The sequence below is a fragment of the Myotis myotis genome, unplaced genomic scaffold (assembly GCF_014108235.1).
Source record: "Myotis myotis isolate mMyoMyo1 unplaced genomic scaffold, mMyoMyo1.p scaffold_m19_p_5, whole genome shotgun sequence".
NCBI lineage: Eukaryota > Metazoa > Chordata > Mammalia > Chiroptera > Vespertilionidae > Myotis > Myotis myotis.
In genome coordinates this window covers 33,551,370-33,573,500 of record NW_023416357.1, presented here as the reverse complement: position 1 = coordinate 33,573,500, position 22,131 = coordinate 33,551,370, and the positions used below count along the sequence as shown (strand labels likewise).

The 22,131-nt window shown below is 40.2% G+C and overlaps 1 protein-coding gene across 3 annotated transcripts in view; it reads right to left on the bottom strand.

Annotated features, from left to right (window-relative positions):
* Positions 1-22,131, bottom strand: part of RNF180 (ring finger protein 180) — a 94,008-nt gene that overhangs the window by 55,445 nt on the left and 16,432 nt on the right. For 2 of the 3 annotated variants that reach the window (XM_036310430.1, XM_036310428.1), the window contains exons 2-4: positions 19,827-19,961; positions 11,428-11,514; positions 8,821-9,780 (exon numbers count right to left, since the gene is read on the bottom strand). In XM_036310430.1, the coding sequence (XP_036166323.1) occupies positions 8,821-9,780; positions 11,428-11,514; positions 19,827-19,961 (1,182 nt within the window). Of the gene's footprint in view, positions 1-8,820; positions 9,781-11,427; positions 11,515-16,302; positions 16,384-19,826; positions 19,962-22,131 lie in introns of those variants that run through there. The other variant, XM_036310431.1, reaches the window with a different exon arrangement.

The window sequence follows — 22,131 nt, the reverse complement described above, 5'->3', positions numbered from 1 at the left end:
AGAACTAAAATATAACCAGTAGAGTTGGAGCCCCCAACACAGTACCCCAGTTCATATTCTCCCTCCCCATCTTGGGTAACCACTCAGTTGATCTGTAATGGTATTTCTCAGCTTTCTATACTTTCTCTAGCACTGTTATATTGCTTCTAAAACTGAACATTAACTATAAAATATTACTTTATAAAAGAAAGCTCAAGTGACAGCAAGTACAATTGGTCATGCAGAGTGAGGGCGAGGATTCCAACTACACCTCCCCAGTTGGGGGGCACATGGAAGCTGGTATTGTGAGGTTCCCAGGTGTGAGAAGAGTAAACAAGAATAGCACGTCAGCATCAGAGTTTTAAGGAGGTTTGAACAGGACCTGAGGCACTGCCAGCAAGTGACTGTGATTTTTAAACCCTGTAAGGGCTGAAATGGGGCAATGAGGGAGACAACAGGTGGGCAGTGACTACCTTGGTTAATGAGGTCCATGAAGCCAAATGGGAAGGTTTAGAATGCAAATCAGGCACAGTCCTTCCAGAGCACACAAGGCTAAGAGAGCTGAAGGCAGAGCCTAGTGCTAACTGTCACACCCAGGAGCCCTAAGCCCCGTCCTAGGTGATAAGCTCCAGTTCTCTGTCACTCTGGGTCTAGCTTACTGATGACTGTTTTTCCCTTCCCCAAACAAGTTGGCCTTACACTAAATTTGGGAAAGGATAGCATGCATCTCGGCAGTTCTCCTACTTCCCAGCTGCCTTCTGCCCCAGTGCCTTCCTTCTCCTCTCCAGCTGCTCAAACCTTGTCGTCATCAGAGCTTTCCCATGCTCCAGCAACCTAACAGCTCATGAAAATCAATACAAGTAAACCACCCTTTACTGTACCTAGCATAGAGTAAAGCTCAATAAATGTTAACAGCTGCTATCCTCACTTTCACCACCACCACCTCTCCATCCCATTCCCACCCTCCCCCTTGCTCCTAGTCAAACTTTCATTTTCTTAATACCAGGCTAAGACAAGCTATCTGAATATATGTATTTGGGCATGGATACTTATAATGTATTTTACTACAAGCAAGGATCTATACAAGGTTGTTGGAAAATGTAAGGTCAAAATATCTTGTCTTCCCCAGTTTGGTACTTCTCCTGATTCCTTTTCCGCCTACTTCCTAGTTACAGCTGTCTTCCCCCTGTTACAGCCACCAGGTTAATTCTCTTTGCTCTTGTTAACAAATCATTTGTCAAGGACTCTATCAACTCAGTTCTAAATCACTAATTCCTTTTTGTTGATCATCATCTTTCCAATAATTCTCAACCCTGACTACACATTGGAATCACTTGAAAGAGTATATTTATTGAATGTACAAAAATGCACAGTGATGTGCCATCTAGACCAAGCAAAGCATACTCTGACAGAGTTCAAGCATGGCATTTTTAAGAGCTCCCGAAAGGATTTCACCTTGCAGCCACGCAGGGTTAAGAAGCACTGTTAGCCTCTACCCTTAAGTCATTTACCAGCCTGAAACATTAAATATATCATTTATTTGTTCAGTTCACACCGACTCGGCAACCATTTACTGAGCTCCTAGGGCAGGCCCCGCCTGGAGCTACTCAGAACTCTCCAGCAGCTCACATATCCAATACTAGATCCAAAAGATACAAAGAACTTTTACAAGTCAACACAAAGAACACAACCCAACTGAAAAATTACCAAAAGATTTCAACAGATGCATCACTAAAGAATATATACAAATGAAAAAATAAGCACATAAAAATGTTCAACAGCATTAGAGAAATGCAATTAAAATCACAATGTGATATTACTAAAGTATCTGTTGAGGGACATAATAAAAAATATTGAGAATACCAGGTGTTTGCAAGGATGCACAGCACTGGCACTCTCATACATTGCTGCTTTGAATGCAAAATGGAATAGCCATTCTGGAAAACAATTTGACAGTTTCTTATAAAGTTAAATACACACTTACCACATGATTCAGCAATCCCACTCCTGAGTATTTACCCTAGATAAATGAAAACTATACATGAATGTTTATTTCATAATTGCCAAAACCTGGAACAACCCACCTATCCTTCAACAGCTGAATGGGTAAGCTGTGGTAATTCATACAATGGAATACTATTGGGCAATATAAAACAGCTATGGATATATGCAACAATTTGTATGAATCTCACAGGCATTTGTGCTGAGTAAAAGAAGCCAGTCTCAAAACATTATATACTATGTGATTCTAATTTTATAACACTATATTATTATTTTATAACATTAACAAAAAGGCAAAACCAAAGTAATGGAGAATAGAACAGTGGTTTTCAGGGATTAGGAATGGGACAAGAGAACGGTAAATGAAGATATAATCAAGGCACAATTATAAAGGCACAACGGAGATTTTTGGGGTGATGAAACTATCTGTATCCCCCTCCTGGTGGTTGTTATATGAATCTATACATGTGTTTAAATCATAGAACTGCATTCTAAGAATAATCAATTTTATTGCATGATGATAATTTAAAAAAACACAACCAAAAAGACTATGCTGAATTAAAAAAGGCTTGTTGGCTGAATGTAGCTCAGTACTATCTTTCCCCAAAATTGATGCTTAATTAACATTTGCTGAACAAAACCACTGAAAACTGGTTGTATTTTCTGCTTCAATATCAATCTCATTTATATTCCTAAGCTTCAAAAATTTCAACAACTTTTTGTGCGGTCATTAACATTTTCTATAATGGTATGTGCCACAGAAGTATATCTAGTTTGCACAAGAACAAATAATTTAAAATGTCAAATGAAAGTCAAAAATCTAGATTTTCCAGCCAATTATTTAAACTTTAAAAAAGTTATCATTAATAAAAACTTTTAAAAAATATTGTATGCTTACCTTCTACATTAAAAAAAAGGACAGGATCTGTACTGAAATACACAAAAGCATGGTATACCAAACAAACAGTTAATAAATGCTTATAGAATTAACTAATCTTTATTAAATATGGGATGAGCTGAATAGCTCAGCCATTAATTCATCTCAAATATTAACTCTTTCTAGAATTTACCTTTTTGTTTGAATTAGCAAAACTATTAAATTTTATCTTTATTCTTTCTGGCTCAAACCATGATGTGCACTCATATCCCCAACTCCTGTCATTTCTATTTTAAATTTTCTTTGCTAAGGAGACATTGGGCATTTGCCTGTAGCTCCTGTGCAACCAACGAAACCTACTAGGATACCAGCATATCAATGAACTGTCACAGGTCTAAGACTCATTTATTAGCTAAGCAGATGGGTTAAATCACATGTGTATGAATGAATAAAAGTAAACATCAAAGGGGAAAAAACCATTAACTGTAGTCTTGCTTTGCTCTAAACTCTATAAAACAGTGTTCCTAGCTGGAAAATGATTACTAAGATAGCTGAGGTTTTTAGAAGTACCCAACCCAAGAATTAAACACATTTTTAAATTTGCAAATATGTAATCTGTATATACTTACAATACAGTGTAAGTATAATTTTAATATTTCTTTTAAATTTCTATTTGTTAGAGAATTATTTTAGAGCCTTCCACATTTAAAAAAATATGTTTTATTGATTTTAGAGAGAGGGGAAGGAAGAAGGATAGAGAGATAGAAACATCAATGAGAAACACTGATTGGATGACTCCTACACACCCCCTACTGGGATCCAGCCCGCCTGCAATCCCAGGCACTTGCCCTGACCGGGAATGGAACCTGTGACCTCCTGGTTCATGGGTCCATGCTCAACCACTGAGCTACACCTGTTGGGCTCCACATTGCTTTTAAGAAATTCTGGATATTCACTGAACATGTGACTATCTCCAATGTATCTAGGTTTAGGTCAAATTTTCAATATATTTTTTTAGTTTTACAGCTTCAATAAATTAAACTATAAAGTATTTTATAATGGTGCTAAATATATTCATTGATACATTCTACAATATATGCTTTGATGTCGCATTACACCATCACTTGCAAATAAACCAAACTGAAATATTCTTGTCAGTTAACCAGTCAAAAATATAATAAACTATTACCTATTATTATAATTATACTATCTAATTGAAAGATGAAAAATACCTAACCTAATTAAAGCACTTAAAGCAGTAACTTTACTTTGTTCAGTCTATAACTAGATCATAAGCAATAATGAGTTTGCTTAACTGTTTTTAAAAGAATGAACTATTATGTAAAGTTGCAGCTTTCTACATTTTAGCTTTGATGACATTGTTAACACATTGCAGACGGATCATGAGAATTCTCCCTTCATATTACACAGTGTTTTACAAAGTATCATACTTTAAAAAGATATTGGCTTGTAAGAATATGTAATAAGTAACTTCAAAATGCAATAGGTATTTAATTTTAAAGCGTGCCTTTAACATTTATGTAAAACGTTTTTTGAACTGTTCAATAGAAAATTATCGCCACTGGGTAAAGCTAGCAATAAGATTACTGGTCTGCAATGTGTTAATATTCAACATACTGATGAATAAGGATTACTATCTATATCAGTGGTTCTCAACATTCTGGCCCTTTAAATACAGTTCCACATGCTGTGACCCAACCATAAAATTATTTTCGTTGCTACTTCATAACTATAATGTTGCTACTGTTATGAATCATAATGTAAATATCTGATATGCAGGATGGTCTTAGGTGACCCCTGTGAAAGGGTCGTTCGACTGCCAAAGGGGTCGCGACCCACAGGTTGAGAACTGCTGATCTATATAATAAAAGCCTAATACGCAAATCGACGGAACAGCGGAACGATCGGTGGAACAACTGGTTGCTATGACGTGCACTGACCACCAGGAACAGACACTCAATGCAGGAGCTTCCCCCAGCCTCCAGGCCTCAGGCCAGCCAAGGCGGGTGCCAGTGGGGGGGCTCCCCCGATCACCCCGCCAGTCGCTCCACAGAGCAGCCCTGACCTCTGGCCAGGCCTAGGGACCCTACCTGTGTACAAATTTTGTGCATTGGGCCTCTAATCCTATCTAATAATAGACAAATAGGGTAATTAACCGTACCTCCGCTACGCTTCCCATTGGCTAATCAGGGCGATATGCAAATTAACTGCCAACCAAGATGGCGGCCGGCAGCCACGCAGCTGAAGCGAACATGAGGCTTGCTTGCTCCAATGATGGAGGAAGCCAAGGTTCCCCACCTGCCGCGGTCCGGCTCTGAGCTCCTGAAGCAACAGCTCCAAAAGCAACAATGTTTCAATTATAGAAGCTAAACAAACCCCCGATACCTGCTTTCAGCTGGCTGCAGCCTCAGAGCTGGAGCGAGCAGGACATCAATAATGTTTCAATTATAGAAGCCAAACAAAGCCCAGATACCTGCTTTCAGCCAGCCTCGGCCTCAGAGCTGGAGCCGGGCCTCAGAGCTGGAGCTGGCTCTCAGCTCCAGTGACAGCTATAGAAGGTAAATAAATCCCAGAATAAAAATGAAAAGAAAAAAAGGAGAGGCTGGGAGCTTCAGTTGCCTGCCAGCCTGAAAACGGCCCTCAGCCCCTCACCCAGACTGGCCAGGCACCCCAGTGGGGACCCCCACCCTGAAGGGGGTGTGACCAGCTGCAAACACCCATCAGCCCCTCACCCAGGCTGGCCAGGCACCCAAGCGGGACCCCCACCCTGATCCGAATAACCCTTCAGGGCAAACCAGCCGGCCCCCTCCCATGCACCAGGCCTCTATCCTATATAGTAAAAGGGTAATATGCAAACTGACCCTAAAAGCAGAAAGACTGGGAATGACTGGTCACTATGACACACACTGACCACCAGGGGGCAGACGCTCAATGCAGGAGCTACCCTCTGGTGGTCAGTGTGCTCTCACAGGGGGGAGCTCTGCTCTGCCACTAGCCAGGCTGATGGCTGCCATTACAGCAGTGGTGGTGGGAGCCTCTCCTACCTCCTCAGCAGTGCTAAGGATGTCCGACTACAGCTTAGTTCTGCTCCCCACTGGCAAGTGGACATCCCCGGAGGGCTGCCAGGCTGCCATAGGGATGTCTGATTGCCATCTTAGGCCCAATCCCCCGGGGAGCAGGCCTAAGCCAGCAAGTGGTCATCCCCTGAGAGATCTCAGATTGCGAGAAGGCACAGGCCGGGCTGAGGGACCCCCCCATCCCCACCCCGAGTGCACAAATTTTTGTGCACCGGGCCTCTAGTCCTATCTAATAAAAGAGAAACATGGTAATTAGCATATGACCGCTACCCTTCCCATTGGCTAATCAGGGCAATATGCAAATTAACTGCCAGCCAAGATGGCGGCCGGCAGCCAGGCAGCTTGAAACTAACATGAGGCTTGCTTGCTTCAGTGACGGAGGACTCCAACGTTCCCCGCCTGCCGCTGCAGGCCTCTGAGCTGCAACTCTAAGCAACTATGTAATAAATATAGAAGCTAAACAAAACCCCAGAAACCTGCTTTAGTCCGCCAGGCTTCAGCCAGCAGGATCGCAACATTGTAAGCAAAGGCCAAAAACCTACTTTCAGCAGCGGAGGCCTAAGAGCTGGAGCCAAGCCTCAAAGCTAAAGCTGGCCCAGAATTAAAAAAAAGAAAAAAAGGAGCGGTTGGGAGCTTCAGTCACCCCCAGCCTGAAAACAGCTCTCAGCCCCTCACCCAGACTGGCCAGGCACCCCAGTGAGGACCCCCACCCTTAAGGGTGTGTGACCAGCTGCAAACAACCATCATCCCCTCACCCAGGCTGGCCAGGCACCCCAGTGGGGACCCCCACCCTGATCCAGGACACCCTTCAGGGCAAACCAGCCGGCACCCACCTGTGCACCAGGCCTCTACCCTATATAGTAAAAGGGTAATATGCCTCCCAGCACCGGGATCAGCGTGACGGGGGCAGCGCCCAAACCCTTTGATCGCCTTGCGGCTCAGTGTGTGACAGGGGGTGGGGCCACAACCTCCCTATCCGCTCTGCTCTGTTTGTGACAGGGGAAGGCGCCCCAACCCCCTGATCAGCCCTGCTCTGTGCCTGATAGGGGGGAGCTCCCCAACCCCCTGATGGCCCTGCGGCTCTGTGTATGACAGGGTGCGGCACCCCAACCCCCTGATCAGCCCTGCTCTGTGTGTGACAGGGTGCGGTTCCCCAACCCCCCCCCCCCCCCCCGGCCCCGCGGGCCCTGCTCTGTGTGTGACGGGGTAGAGCCATAACCTCCCCATCAGCCCTGCCCTGAGTGTGAGAGTGGCGGCGCCCCAACCCCCTGATCGGCCCTGCTCTGTGGGTGATAGAGGGTGGCGCCCCAACCCCGATTGGCCCAGCTCTGTGCGTGACAGGGTACAAAGCCCCAACCCCCCTGATGGGTCCTGCTCTGTGCGTGACAGGGGTGGCGCCGCAACCTCCCCATCGGACCCTGCCTTGAGTGTGACAGGGGACAGTGCCCCAACCCCCCAATCGGCCCTACCCTGAGCGTGACTGAGGGTGGCATCACAACCTCCCGATAGCCCTGCTCTGTGCATGACAGGGGGCGGCGACCCAACTCCCCAATCGGCCCTGCTCTGAGCCCAACCAGGGGCTGCACCCAGGGATTGGGCCTGCCCTCTGCCACCCGGGAGCAGGCCTAAGCCAGCAGGTCGTTATCTCCCGAGGGGTCCCAGACTGCGAGAGGGCACAGGCCGGGCTGAGGGACCCCTCCTCCCCCCCGAGTGCAAATTTTTGTGCACCGGGCCTCTAGTCTATATATATAAAAGCCTAAGTGACCATTATGACCAGACGACTGGCCTGTAGCTGTGACACGCACTGACCACCAGGGGGCAGACGCTCAATGTAGGAGCTGCCCCCAGTAGTCAGTGCACCCACAACCAGCCTCCCTCAGCCGGCCAACCTCCCGCGGTCCCTCTCCCCTCGCAGGCCGGCCCTAATCACCGGCCAGGCCGAGGGATCCTACCCATGCACCAAGCCTCTAGTCTATTATGAACATGAAAATAATAAAGGCAATTTGCAAAAATAAAGTTGATGTAGAAATATACTAGTCCTCAAACTTCCAAATTTTCATCCATTGACATTAATTGCTTTCCTCAGCACCTAACATTTATTGCTTAGTTCCTTCACACATCCCACCCTTGAACATACCATCCTGGGTACAGAAGCTGAAATCAAAGAGAAGCATATTCTCACATAAAACTGCAGTAATGGTCAATTGTCCTTTAGATAAGGGGTGGGGAACCTTTTTTCCGCCAAGGGCCATGTGAACATTTGTCATACAAAATTCTCAACTTAAAAATTAGCCTGCTATATTTGGTCCAACATTTAATTAACTCACCTTAATGCTTTTGATTTTGCGGGCCTTATAGGGCCCGTGGGCCGGACCTCCCCCACCCTGCTTTAGATTACATTCACAGCCTCACAGTTAACCATACCTGGATCATGTGGGCACTTAAATAAGGTCCTGGAAAATACCTATTAAAGCTAAACATGATGAAAGGGAACGAATGTCACTAGATTAGATTTTCTTAGAGCAACTATTTTGCTTCAACTTAACTTGAAATAAAATCCTAACTTGAATTTAAAATGTATATGACAATCTAGTCTCAATATCATGGAGACGACTGTTCCTCTAGAATATTAACAGTACTGGGAAAAACTTCACAAAAGAATATTTCCTAAACATGTGTGAGCAGAGATAAACATGTCCATTACAAGACAGCTGTATAATTAATTAAGTTCGCCCAGAGAGAAATGTCATTTCAAAGATGATCAAAACCAATTTTTTCTATAAGGTATTCAAAGTTAGCTCCTCCCCAAGCGTCAACATTTATAATGTAGAACTTAACTTTCAGTAAATTCTTTTACCAAATTACCTGCTTCTGCAACCATCTTTCATGCCTTCGTTGCTTCCTCCTCAGACTCTTCAACTTGCTCCTTTCTCTCTTGCTGAGCCTCTGATGAATGGCACCCAGTGAAAACCTGCCCGAGCGCAGAAAGTCCAGGGGCGAGAGGCGCTCCTCCTGGTCCGACGCCTCCAGCGTACGCCTGCCAGCGGAGGGCAGGTCCATCAGGAATGCCAGGCCGTTAGAACTGGCATGGTCAGGGCACACCGCAGAAGCGCCCAGACCACTCTGAAATCCTCCTCCTCTTTGTGTCTGGGTCTCACGGGGAGCCACTGAAAACCTCTGCAGCAGCATATTCGGATCAAAACTGGACGCTACGTGAAAGGAACAGCTATTTTTACTAGATTCCAAAGGCAGGTCCAAAAGGTCCTCAGGCTGGGTTTCATTTAGTCTGGCACAGGCGGTAGTCTTACTATGTATTTCATAAAATGTGGGTAATAAAGTCAGCTTCTCACTGATGCTCAGATCCAAGCTCTGTGATTTTCTGTGGGAAGCTCTTCTGGTGCCTCTCCCAGTCACAAGCTGCGGGACAAAAAGCTGGTATTTTGAATCGGATGCTTTGAAGAGCAGTTTTTCCTTCTTCATCTGAACACACGTTGACCGCACCTCCAGGCACAGTGCTTCTGTTAATCTCCCAGAGCCATTATTCTTTTGGGCCATGTTTAAAAGCCTGCGATGTCTGTTTTTGAAGGCGCCGCCCGTCAGCAGAGCTTCGCTGTCACCACCTGACGGAACTCTAGGATGTGACAAGTATTTCGGCGATGGTCTCATTAGTCGGCCTGCCTGTGCTGGCTGGTAATCGGTCCGGCTCTTGGAGAGGTGTACAGCTGCACGCTGGCCACAGGAACATTTTGGAGTGCTGACAAAATTAAAGCCCCCTAAACGGGCCCCACAAAAAGGACAACTCAGTTTTCCCACTGTCCACCGGGCCTGCAGGTAATAAAGGCAGATAAAGACAATGCATTCATTGTAAAGTGATAAAAAGGAGTGTGTGTGTGTGTGTGCGTGTGTTTTTAAAGCCAACCACATGAAAGTTTTCTATGCCACAGAAAAGGCTGGCTTTCTGTTTTCTGATTAGTAGACAGAATAGTCAATGGAAACAAGCTTTCTAATGGAGATGAGCAGCTCCAAAGTTCTAGAATGATAACATATTGCACTTCGTGTCCATTGAAACAATACTCCTAAGAATTCTAAATGAATCTCTTAAACAATAGGTTGAATATGGATACAGTGTGAGCTAATGAAAAGAAAAATACACTACGGAACCAAGAAGCACATCAGTCTATAGAGCTTAATTTGCAAGTAAAATCTCACAGAAAAGTGTCTGTTTTGATACACTTCTTGCATACCAAGCACTGTGGGAGGGAATTTCCCCCAACCATCAGAATGAAGCTCTTCCTGCCGTTTATACACAACCAAAAGATATTGGCTGCACACTCCGAGGGAGCATTTTCTATACTCAGATTTGAAATTAACGATGGGCTGGCTTAAAATCCTCTTTTCAACAGAGGCAGTGAAACATCTGCTGTGTCCTAATACAGTTTGTGAAGCTCAGGACACATACAAGCACCACACTGGCATTTCCCCAATGAATCATTACAATGTGAGAATGGATTCAAGGAATAGCTAGCTATCAAATGTTATCGTTTAACAACAGCAACAAAAACGTTAAGGTAGTCAGTGGAGAAAGACAACTATATTTTTCTAGAACTCATATTACTTATAGTTTTCTAAGACTTGTGTCTTGAATTGTGAGAAATAATGATACTATACTATTAACAAGGTGAGTTCTTACTCTTATATTTCATTAAAGATCCTTAAAAGTGTGGTATTTTGATTTTTACTGTGTTAAGTCATTAATTATCCAGTTTATTTTATTATGCATACATGAATACTATATACAGGATATTTCATTCACTCAATAGACACTGTTCTATGTGCTGGGGATACAGTAATAAACAAAATATAAAGAGCCTTGACTTCATGGAGTCTACATTCTAGTAGGAGAGCTGGGCAATTGACAAGAGTGCATATATATGCATTATATACATTAAATTTAAAATGTGTATAATAATTCATGTAATTATATTTGTAAGATGTACTTATGCATATTTAAAGTATTACTTATAGTTTGTGTCTGTGTCTGTGTAACTTATAGATAGGTAGGTAGAGCAGAGACGGAAGAAAGGAGTGTGAATAGTGGTAACAGTGAGGATAGTTGATAGAGAGGTCAGGTGATGCCTCCTTGAGAGGAAAGGAGGGAACAGGTGAGTATCTGTGGGAAGAGCTTTCAAGCCAGGGGAAGTACCAAATGCAAAGTTGAAGTAGACAAGTGCTGAAGCACTCCAGTAATAATAAAGAAGCCATAAGTGTAATTAAGAGTTACACAGCTTCTGTATATTGTACTGTGTGTTCACCACCCCAAGTCAAGTCTCCTTTGAAAAGTAATTTTAAAAAAGAAAATAATTACATAGCTTTCCATGTCTGTTGAAATAATGCATCTAAGAAAAATAGCTCTAAAATAAGGACATCTGAAGGCAGTACATCCCTAATTTCACTCTGACTCCGGGAACTTACTTTTTGTAGTAGACGGTCTATCCATTCTGGAAGAGCTTCTATATTCATGTGCCACACACGACAGGTATTTTGATCATCAGCTGAGTCCTGTTATATCAAAATGCATGGTATTAGCTATTACCAGTTCAGAATTCATTTCACAAATTCGTATTTGAATAAAACGCAAAAATATAAGTTCAATTTTAGCAAGGAAGGAATAGACAGTGCCTTCCTCTCCTCATTTCCATTTCCAAAAACAAACCCACAAAGACAAAAAAGAAAAAGAAAAGAAGTATTTTCAGGAAATAACTGCCCATGAATTAAAAAAAAAAAAAGCCCTCCAGTTCACTGAGTTCATCTATTAAAGTGTCGGCCAAACCTACAGAAGTTATTTTTATCACAGATCCTCGTAAGATGATAACAGGGACATTTCAGGTAGAGAGGGATTTAATTCTTGGTTTCAAACTGGCAACGTAAGTTCGTATTCCAGTCTATTCTCCCTGTTAAGCCACAAAACCTATACAAGATATTTAAAATTTTTTTTTCTTAATTAATAGCTACACTAGAAAATACAGATGGGGAGATTTCAATGAACCAGAAATTGAGAGGAACCTCTGAAAGATTAATGAGGGAAACAGCAACATACTGTATCCAAGTACATAGTAGATAAGAACAACAGAGAATGGTTCATGCCAAAGTGGTGGAAACTAGAAGCAGGAAGGGCTCTGGGAAACTATTAGAAGTGAAGATGAAGTCTGTGTGTCTCCAGCCAATAGTATTTGGGGGAGAGAGAAATAGCACAACATCGCAGAGTGGCTGGAAAGGCCTGGAAAAAATGAAAAGCATCCACAGTAAGTGCAGAAGATGAGCTAGGGAGGACCAACTTCTATTCTCACTGAAAATAGTACCATGACTTATAACGAGTGTGATGTAGATTTGTTTGCACTAATAATATATATCTCTAATACATATTGTTTGGTTTTCTTTGAAAAAGCAAGTGAAAGAGAAATACATACAATTCTGCATTATGATATTAAAAGCATATACAGCTTAAAGGCAGTATTACACTTTTCTATGGAAACATATATATGTAAATTTTTTAAAAAGTACCTAAAAGGAAACTAACTTTTCCATGATTGTTTTAATGGGATAATATATTATACTTTGTAAAATTTAAATGTTACTTAAAAATTAATTCAAATAAAAATAAAATATTCGTTCTAGAAATGCTAGAGTAAGAAGTATTAGACATGTTCTCACCATTAAAATTGATAAAAGTAGGCAAGATGAAAAACATTGATAACATGAGACAAAAATAAACACTTTATAATGATAAAGGGGACAATTAATCATTTGTCAATATATATGCGCCCAACCTAGGAGCACCAAATATATAAAGCAACTATCAACAGACATAAAGGGAAAAACTGAAAAAAATGCAATTAAGTAGGGGACCTGAATACCCTGTTGACAGCAATGGATAGCTCATCCAATCATAAAGCCAATAAGGAAATATCAGCCTTAAATGATATATCAGAAAAAATGAACTTACTATTTTTAGAATTTTCCATCCCCAAACCACAGAATACACATTGTTTTCAAGTGCACATGGAACATTCTCAAGGATGGATCATATTTTGGGGTACAAAACTAGTCTCAATGAACTTGAGAAGACTGAAATCATATCAAGCATTTTTTTCAACTATAGAAGAAAGAAACTGGAAATAAACTACAAGAAATCTGGAAAACTACAGATATGTGGAGATTAAACAACATGCTATTGAACAACTATTGGGTCAAAGAAGAAATAAGAGTTTTTAAAAATACATAGAGACAGATGAAAAAGAAAATACAAAATACCAAAATTTGGGGGGCTGCAACAAAAGAGGTACTAAGTGGGAAGCTAACAGCAGTACAGGCCTACTTCAAAAAAACAGAAAAATTTCAAATAATCTAACATCACACCTTCAGGAACTAGAGAAAGAAGAACAAACAAAGCCCAAAGGAAGTAAAATAATAAAAAAAAATTGAGCAGAAATAAATGAAATAGAAAACAAAAAGACAAAAGAAAAAAAAATCAAGAGTTGGTTCTTTGAAAAGATAAATAAGACTCGCAAAAATAATTCAATATAATTCAACATATTAACAGAATATGGAAGAAAAAGACGAAGAACATTTCAATACATGTGGAAAAAATCATTTGATAAAATTCAACACTCATTCATGATAAAAACTCTCAGAAGACTAAGATAGCAAGGGCATCTACTATAAATTTTACAGATGCTGTATGAATATTCCTATGAGAATAAACATTGGAGTTGTATTTCTAGGTAAGTGGGAGAAGTTTTATAATGTACCTATTCTTATTCTTACTAGGTTAACAAAAAGATATTACTATGATCAGGCATTGTTTAAGGGTTTTACTATTTTACAAATAAGGAGAAACAAGAGAAATAAAGTAACTTCTATGTAACTTGTCCAAGGTCACAGATAAGCAGCAAAGCAAAGATTTCCATCCAGGCAGTCTGGCTTCAATACTCGTGTCCTCGGTCACTAAGCTTCCTACACCAAATAAATCATTAATTTTATCGTTCTGAGGGCAATGAACCTCCTTACATCATTAGTCCAAGTGTGTTTTAAGACACAATGCTACTATTCTTCCCTAAGCTTACAAAACAAAACAAACAAACAAAAACCTGGGGCATAATTTATTTTTAAATTAGCCAAGAATATACACAAACTTACACAGAAGAAAGGCAGGTTTAGAAAACATTCCACAGTTGATTGATATGTGAAACCCAACCCAATCTCCTTCATTTGAGAACAATTAATATAAAATAAGCATCTATTTTTCTCTAAATAGTTAAAAGTTAAAGCATACTTTTATGCCAACAACAACAAACTAAAACCAGTTACAGCAACTGATATAGGTGAGAGGAGTATAAAGGCTGGGTTAAGCGTGTATAGCATTCTGCTCCCTTTCCTGGAAGCTTAGAAATGGCAGAGGCAACCAGGGTAAACACAGAAGCTTCGATTATAAATGAGACTGACAACTACTTCACTCGTATTTATGAACACAAAGCCTTAGAAAAATAATGTGTATGACATTCATGTTATTTACTTCCAATATAATTTTACAGGTAAAATGGGACATAGCAACTATTAAGGTTTGTAAGTCTACAGTCACTTAATTTAAAAAAAATCACACAAATATATGATAAAACAAGTTCTAATGAGTGTATGTTAAGATGATTGATTAAACTGGAAGCAACCTGATTTGAACAAAGCCTTTATAGTAGGGGACTAAAAGGTTATCTCCTTGGGAAAAAATTAAACTGAAAATTAGAAAAACTTTATTATGAGGATTTTATAAATTCTACTAGACAAATTTTCATGTCTGAAAATTATCACATTGGGTGAAGAGAGGAAGGAAAGAGAAAGTAACTAACAATTTCACACAATGCTGTCAGAAAAATGTTGATGAAATATTTTGAAAATGAAATTTTTTGTTTGAACAGCAGGTGGGGCTAATGCACTGTTATTTCTATTTTTGTGTTAAGGGTGGAGACTTTTTAATGGCTGTGTAGGAGAACCTAATTTTAAAATTACAAATTTTATGCATTATCATCTTTATCATTTAATGATATTTAAGATTTATAATTAAGCAGAACATGTTAAATGTAAAATATTGATGCAAAGAATTTATTATTATATAATGTTTTGAAAGATGTTTAATACTATATTTCTCATGTTAGCAATAACATTCCCTTACTAATTCATTAAAAGTGAGCCAAATATATTATTTAACTACTGCAGTTATAAACACTACAGAAACAGATCAGGTAACAAAAATGTCATTTAATTAACATTACTAATTAAATGTTTAAAGTATTACAAATGTAAAGAAACCACATTCTGCTGGACTGCCTGGTTTTTCTATTTATACTTTAAGAAGGTACTTCAAGGTGAAAGGGAATGAATGAAAAAAAAATGAAAGCCTCACTTAAGGGCTGTCTCCCTGAATCCATTCTTGCTACCTTTCTAATTCACTCATCACACAATAGCCAAAATTATCTTTTTTAAAATTTAATGGTTATGTCATTCCTTTTCAGTGTCTTCCAAGCTCTTAAAGATCAAAGTCCTTAATTTAGCGAACAAAACCCATAAATGATCTAACCAATACTCATCTTTCTAGCTTCAAATCTTGCCAAACTCCCTCTGGATCTCTCAGCTCCAATCATGGGAATCTTCTAGTTCCAAGGATATACCACATTCTCTCCAACACAGGGCTTTGCACATGCTGATCCCAAAGCTTGGAATGTTCTCCCTCTGGACTGCCCTTGCTACTCATCCACCTTATCTCCACACAAGTCACTTCCTCAGAAAAGCTTCCCCGACACAAGTAGGTCCAACCCTCTGTCTATATCAGTGATGGCGAACCTTTTGAGCTTGGCGTGTCAGCATTTTGAAAAACCCTAACTTAACTCTGGTGCTGTGTCACATATAGAAATTTTTTGATATTTGCAATCATAGTAAAACAAAGACTTATATTTTTGATATTTATTTTATATATTTAAATGCCATTTAACAAAGAAAAATCAACCAAAAAAATGAGTTCGCGTGTCACCTCTGACACGCGTATCATCGGTTCGCCATCACTGGTCTATATCCTATTCTTACGGCTCACTATACTTTTCATTTTTTCCACCTAAACAGCTAAAATTTAATATGTATGATTGATCCCTATCCTGAAAGCTTCACAAGGACAGAATATCTCCCTTCTGTTCTTTGACGTTCCAGTGCCTATCCCAGGACCTGTTGTGTCTTAGTCTGCTTGGTTTGCCCTACAAAATACCATAGACTGGGTGGCTTAAGCAACAGACATACATTCCTCACATTTCTGGAGGCTAGAAGTCAGAGATCAAAGTGCCAGCATGTTCAGGTTCTGGTGAAAGCTCTCTTCTCAGATTGCAGACTCTGTGTCCTCACGTGGGAGGAATAGAGTAATGGAGAAAGAGGGAGAAAGAGAGTGGTGAGAAGGGGAGAATAGAGAGAGCCCATAGCCTCTTTTCAAATTGGGGTCCCATTCTTATTACCTCATTAGCCTTAATTACCTCCCAAAGACAAATCTTCAGAATCAGTCATATTGGGGGTTAGGACTTCCATACATGAATTTGGGGGCAGGAGGGAGGACACAATTTAGTTCCTAGCAGGTAATAAGACTACGTATGGAATAAATATATGCTAACACTAAGAAAAGGGCACATAAAATATTTAAAATGTAATAAGCAATACAAATAGAATTTATTTCAGTATTATAGCTATTGAAGAAAAGATACCAGCAAGATAATAAAGCCAGAAAGAAAATGAGCAAAAATATCCAGCCAAAAAGGTGAAGGAGGAACTATATAACCTATGATCAATTCAATATTCATCGATCATATTTATGGCCATCACTGTATTAGTAACATAAGAATGAAACACTGCATAGCCTGGTTACGGAAAAAGTCATAACCCAAATGATTATAATGCTTCATAGCAAGTGTTGGACCATTCCCCAGTTTCCATTTCCTCCACTCTCTGGAATTTGGTATCTGCCCCTACAACTCTCACACTACAATGAACGTTGAGCAATGATCTCTTTGCTACAACTTTAGCACACTTTTAGTTCTCATTCAGGGTCTCCACACTCTGCACAAATCTGGGGCACCTTTCACTGACTAGCATCCTCTAGAACTGTGTAGTGCACAGCATGCTCACTGAAGGCACTGTCTGATCTTCTACATCTCCCCATAACATTCAATATGACTAACCAATACCTACTTCTGGAAGACATGTGCCTCTTGATTTTCATAACATTGTATCCTACTTCCTAGTCTTATCTTTCTTGCTATTCCCACCTCCCTATTTTGTGAACTTCTTTTTTCTGTCCATTCTTTAAATATTCTTAAGAACTCTTCTTTCTCACTTCATTCACTCTATATGGTGTTCTCATCTACTCTTGAAGCTTCACTCACCTCTTATATGTGACGACTCCCATATAGTTCAGATCCATTATAAATTCCATACCCATAGAACCAGCAGAAACCCCCAAATCTCTATTTGAATGTTTTGTAGGTCGCATAAACTTGACATGTCCTAAAGTACATTGAAACTGTTTAAAAAACTAAAATTGAGGACACCATTCTCCTCATGGCCCTGGACATCACTTCTGTTATTTTATATTTATACTAGAAGCCTGGTGCACGAAATTCGTGCACAGGTGGGGTCCCTAGGTTTGGCCGGCGATCAGGGCCTAGTCTTGCCCAGTCCCAATTGGGGCCTGCCGGCTGCCGGGGCCTGCCAGACAGGGGGACTAGGGAGAGGGACCACAGGAGGTTGGCTGGCTGTGGGAGTACACTGACCACCAGAGGGCAGATCCTGCATTGAGGGTCTGCCCTCTGGTAATCAGTACACATCATAGCAACTGGTCGACCGGTCATTCCGGTTGTTCGGCTGTAATGGTCGCTTAGGCTTTTATATAGAGAGATTTTTAGAACTTTTATTGTTACTTTGCTTTTGGTTTGGTTCTTGCTACATTTCATGCATCTCAGACTTGAAGGTGTGTTAAGAGCCCCCTTTTCTCCCTGTAGACATAGTAGATTGTTTGAAATTCCATTCTGAATTCCCTTACTACATGCAAGTGGCTGGAAAACTAAAGCTCAAATGTCCCAGATTTCCTTTCAGCTCAAGTTCCACACATGGCCTAGCTTCCACCAAGCTGATGCACCTGCTCAATACTACAGAAGCAGAAGTGATGACTATCTGTGCTGACTTCAGGCAAACTTGTTTTTGGAAGCACTTGGTTATTGTGCAGCAAAAGTTTCAGTAACTCCAGTGCCCAGTTCCTAGCTTTGTGGGGGCTGAGAGGCAGAGTGTGAGACTCCCATTTCCTGGCACGGAGCCAGGATAAAGGAATACGGTCCTGGAGACAAAAACTATGGATGCTGTTTCCCAGCTTTCTAATCCTCAATGCTGTTCCGAGAGCCATTTCATGTCTGACAGGGTATGGAACATATGAAGAAGAAGTCCAGGGTTTGCTCAGGGTAGGGAGACCCAAAGGGGGAATCCCTACATAAAGCTGGGTTGTAATGTCAGCATCAGGGTAAATGAACCATAAACCTGTTGCTTAGGACAGCACAGCCGGAAACCTGCCTATCTCAAATTTGGTATTCAGTAGATGGAAACGAAAAAAATCTTCCCCTCTGGGTACAGAAGGATTTCTTAACAAAAAGTAAAAAACATAAAGGACTTGATTAATAAATTCATCTATATTATGTTATGAACTATTCATCAAAAAGACCATAAAGAGAGAAATATAAGTTATATAAACTGGCAAAAGCTATTTGCCAATACAATAAACAACAAGGGATTAGTATTTAGAATAAAGAACTTGCAAAAATAAAAACAAAACTACCTAATTGGAAAGCAGGCAAGAAAAAAAAGACATTTTACAGAAAACACAAATAGCCTCAGACAATGAGACAATCTTAGAGTGAGAAGGAAATAACCATGATCAAATGTGGCCGAGGCAAAACACACAAAACCCAAGTGTCTCTCAAAGAAGAGAAAGAAAACCATGATAGGTGACCACAGCCACTCTCTCTGGTGAAGTGAGAATTCCCTGTAAGATCCATGGATTGCTGTCTATTGTACACCTCTTAGATATTGCTCTTAGGGAAGTTTAGGGATTCTACTTTTGTTGAATTAAAAACATTTATTTTTAGCCCTGGTCAGTGTGGCTGCATTGTCCTATACACCAAAAAAGTTGCAGGTCCAATTCCTGGTTAGGGCACATACCCAGGTTGCGGATTTGATCTCTGGTTGGGGTGCATACAGGAGGCAACCAATTGATCTCTCTCTCTCTCTCTCTCTTTCTCTCTCTCCCAAAATCAACTAAAAAAAACATACAGAAATATTTATTTTTATCAGGGCAACCAGGTAACACTTTTTGAATATTATTCAGGTGTTCCTATTGACTTTTTGATTATACATGAACTTTCTCTTCTAGGCTCATAGTGACTCCTCAAAAAATAAAATACAATAGGTTTTCCATTTCTTAATAGGATTTTGAATTTAATTGTGTTTAATTTAATTTAATTGGTGATGAGTAAGATTCACTCCTGGTAGGGATAAAAATATGGACTATTATTACCTTAACTTATGTCTATGATATTACACTTGAAACTTTAAGGTCATGTTAATGTGAGCAGCTAAAGGTAAAATTAAGTAACTGGGGAAGGTGGGATGCCTTTTGAATAGCACTTTGAAATGTTTTTAGTAGGTAAAGCTAAGTCGGGTGTGGAGGGATATGTGTGCCCGTGTGGGTGGCCACACCATTTCTAAACTAGGAAACTAAAACTAGAGTTAGCGGTACTGACCTTAGTCACTTGATTCTCAAGATAGTTCATGAAACAACCAGAACGTGCAATACATTTTCTACATTTCCAACACCGAAGAACACTTATTTCTTCTTGATTATGATTTTCAGTTATCACTTCTTTACTTCTTTTCATCTGTGGGGAAATAAATTAATGTTAGAATGCTAAACTGTCACATTAAACTTGATTTTCTAAACCCTTTGTACAGCATTAGCTACATATTCTTTAAAATATTTAAGAATAGATGTGTCTCTATGGAAAAACATATTTATAACAAATTGGCTGAATTTTCTATAAAGCCAGCTACTGGAATTATAACCTCCATGAAGAATTTTCATTCCTTCATTTACCTTTTGCTATTTACCACTTTTTCTGATAAAATATCAGAGGTCTAATTCTATACTCCTGGGTCTCCAATTTTGCTTACCTCTTCTTTGTAATTCATGGATATAAATGAAATATAGTGGACAAAATTATAAACTATTAAAATTAATCTAAAATTAGAAAACAAAAATAAACCAAAAAACTTAAAAATTAAAATAGAATTGAAATATTTTCTTCAAAACCCATGAAAAATAAAGAGAGGCCCAGGCAAAATTTATATAATTGGAAAATTTTATCTATCCTTTAAGAAATGAATAGTCTTTGTAACTTATATAATTGTGGCCCAGAACATATAATAGGAAGACTAACTCCACAAATATAACCTTGTGTATTGATTAGACAAGGAGATATAAAATTAGGCAAGGAGAGTATAAAAAATTACATACCAATATATTTATGAACATAGATAATAAAATTCTAAGTAAAATATTAGCCAACAGAATTGATCAGAAAATTAAAAGAATAACACATTTTGGCCATGTAAATTCATTTCTAGAAATTCAAGGGTGTTTCGTTCAAACACTCAAACACACACACACACACACACACACACACACACACAAACCAAAATTATTAAAAGAAAAAATACATGGCCAACTTAAAAGATGCAAAACAAAACTTTTGATGAAACTCAGTACTTACTGTAAAAACTTGCAGTAATGTTAGTTAGCCTTTTGTGTGTGTCTATGCCCCACACCCCTCATCTGTGCCCCATGTCCATGCCTGTCTCTGTGTGAAAACAGTGGATAAAGAATGCTCAACATGGAGCAATGCCTACAGGGACAACTTTCATCATCTGGTCCTGGACACAAGGTCAGTTTGTCATGATAGGTGGAAGTCAAGGAACTGCAATGGGACAAGAAATCAGAGCTGTGTGTTCCTCTTCCTACAGGGGATTACTTATCACCAAGGAAACATTGGAGAATGGAGATATAGGAATGTGTTCCTGCTGCTCTCTGACTATGAAAGTGACATAAATCAAATATCAGTTTATATGTGGATAAGCAGTCCCAGCCCATTCACACCAAAGAAATGGTTAAATGTGAATGAAGACTTTTGGAATACAAATCCTGAACAGTTGGGAATAGGCCAAGGCAGAAAAATTTAACATAAAGTAAACCTCTCACATCGGGACTGTAAACAAAAATCTGGAGATGCCTTTTTAAAGAGAGTATATTTAGGTAACAATTTGAAAACTGGGAAATGAAGTCCTTGATATTCTCAGTATGAACTGGGAATATGTTCCAAAATGGAGGGGGCATCTCAGAGTTTATAAAAGCAAAAGTTGCTAGGAGCTGTTGATCAAAGAGATGAGTTGCTAGGGGCAACAAGACCATAAACTCCATTTCGCATTGGTGGGGGCATTTTGACTTTCAGTAGTTGGCTGACCCAGTGAACAAGCAAGTTGGGTTGTAAGGTGAGTACAATCTATATATATAAAAGCCTAAGCGACTGTTATAATTGGACAACCGGATGACCAGACAGTAGCTATGATGCGCACTGACCACCAGGGGGCAGACGCTCAATGCAGGAGCTGCCCCCTGGTGGTCAGTGCATTCCCACAGCCAACCTCCCATGGCTGTCAATCTCCTGCAGTCATCCCCACAGCTGGCCTAACAGCCAACCTCCTGTAGTCCCTTCCCCGGCCGGCCACCCCGATCACTGGCCAGGCCGAGGGACCCTTCCCATGCACGAATTCGTGCACTGGGCCTCTAGAAAATATATAATAAATGAATTCAGTCTCATGCTTGTCTTGGCAAGTCCTAGTTTCAGCTCAGGCCCATAGAACAAAAAGGCTGTCTTGGATCACACAATCCTAGTACAGGGAGTATTACTTAACAATGACACAAGGAGTACGATTTATCAAACAGTACAATCAGCCGGGGGAGGCTGCTGGCCTTTCTGGAGCCCAAAAGGGCAA